The 1,663-nt window shown below is 36.9% G+C and overlaps 1 protein-coding gene across 1 annotated transcript in view; it reads right to left on the reverse strand.

Annotated features, from left to right (window-relative positions):
- Positions 1 to 1,663, reverse strand: part of TFB2M (transcription factor B2, mitochondrial) — a 30,938-nt gene that overhangs the window by 2,917 nt on the left and 26,358 nt on the right. Inside the window, exon 4 of the mRNA XM_045298206.1 lies at positions 209 to 388. Coding sequence (XP_045154141.1) covers positions 209 to 388 — 180 coding nt within the window. The remainder of the gene's footprint in view (positions 1 to 208; positions 389 to 1,663) is intronic.

A 1,663-nucleotide genomic window follows, 5' to 3' on the forward strand; every position in this document is an offset into this window, starting at 1 on the left:
GGCTACTAATTAATATGTTTCCCAGTAATTATATAATATTATGTATGGAAAGTTATTTTAAATCAATATTTTCCTCACATGCAAAACAATATAATTGAAATGCAAAACAAAACAACAAAAAAACAGTGAAAAACAGATCTTTAACATCAAAGAATAATTTGTACATTAAATTGCTTTTTGTATACTAAATTTTATTCTTTTTACTTACGGTAAATGGTCTGCTATCTTGGCATTGCGCTTCCCAAAACAGTGCTTTAACATGTAAAAAAATACATTGTAGTTAACAGGTGTTAAGTTTTCTGTAAATAAATTTCGGCGAGGAGTCATTCGAATAAAATACAGCTTTTGCTGTCCTAGTTCTGGTAATTCCTGGAGAAGAGAAAATAAACTGTGTTACTCATAAAATCTTGCCCGAGCAAGAGCCTACCTACCAATTTGTTTACTCATTCATTCATTCAAGCTAACTGGTGGTAGAGGCAATCACCACAGATCCCGAAAGTCCCTGTAGGAGGGGTCTAACAGTTCGTGGAGATTTTAATTAAGGATAAGAAAGATATTTCTCTTTTTTTGAAGTCTCCTTGCATGTTCTTGCTGTGTGTGTCAAGAATGTAATGCCCCACCACTCTTTATGTGAGCCATTTCTTAAGATTACTTGCAGGAGCACCCTTGAAGGATGAGATGAGGACATCTACCATTGGGACAATGAACAAGCTGCTTAATGTTTGCACTGACATAGATTCACTTAGCTCTGTGTTCTTCAGCTGCATGGCAAACCTTCCATATGCACAGTATCTAACAGCTGTATCGCATGACACTATTGCATTTGAGGACAAAAGGAAATGATATAGACACCCATGGCTGTTTACTGACCCAAGATTTCTTTGATCAGCATCCACTAAACAGTAACAGGTTAACTTCTGAGGTTACACACAAACATGATACTTACACTGATTCCTTGTTATATTTGAGGGAAACAAGATCAGTGTTTCCAAAATTGCCAATAGTGCCGCATAGGGGGTACTAGAACAATCCAGGGGGCTGCAAAAGCAGAGATCTACACTCTATTCTGGATTATGTGCTATAGTACAAGTTTTTAATTGCTGGGGGTGGGATGGGGGAGGAGGTGCTAATTTTTTTTTTTTCCCTGAAAAAGGGGTGGCAGGCCAAATAAGCTTGGGAACCTATGCACTTGATCAAATGATTAAAAAACTACCAAACTGTAAATGTTATTGGATAAGGGGGCGGGTAGCTCTCAGGTATATTGTCATTGTTATGTATCACTGAGTTGGTTGATTCAATGAGTCTATGTACAACACATCAAAACACAACCCAGTCCTACACCATCCTCACAAGTGTTATTATGTTTGAGCATACAGTTGTAGTCACAGTTATTAATCCAGCTTGTGCTTCCATTATTGTCACATCATAATTCAAATGCATCACGTCTTCTGAGATTTTCCTTATTCATTGTCCAGCTTTCACATACATATAGGTAACTGACAATACCATGACTTGGTCCTACCTTAGCCCTCAGAGTGATATCCTTGTTACTCAATATTTTTTTAAAAAACTGTTTCATTAGGGGCTTATAGAACTCTTATCACAATCCATACATACATCAATTGTGTCAAGCACATTTGTACATTCATTGCCCTCATCATTC

This window comes from Echinops telfairi, unplaced genomic scaffold (assembly GCF_000313985.2).
Source record: "Echinops telfairi isolate 266 unplaced genomic scaffold, ASM31398v2 ScPeMD7_7424;HRSCAF=8462, whole genome shotgun sequence".
Classification (NCBI taxonomy): Eukaryota; Metazoa; Chordata; class Mammalia; order Afrosoricida; family Tenrecidae; genus Echinops; species Echinops telfairi.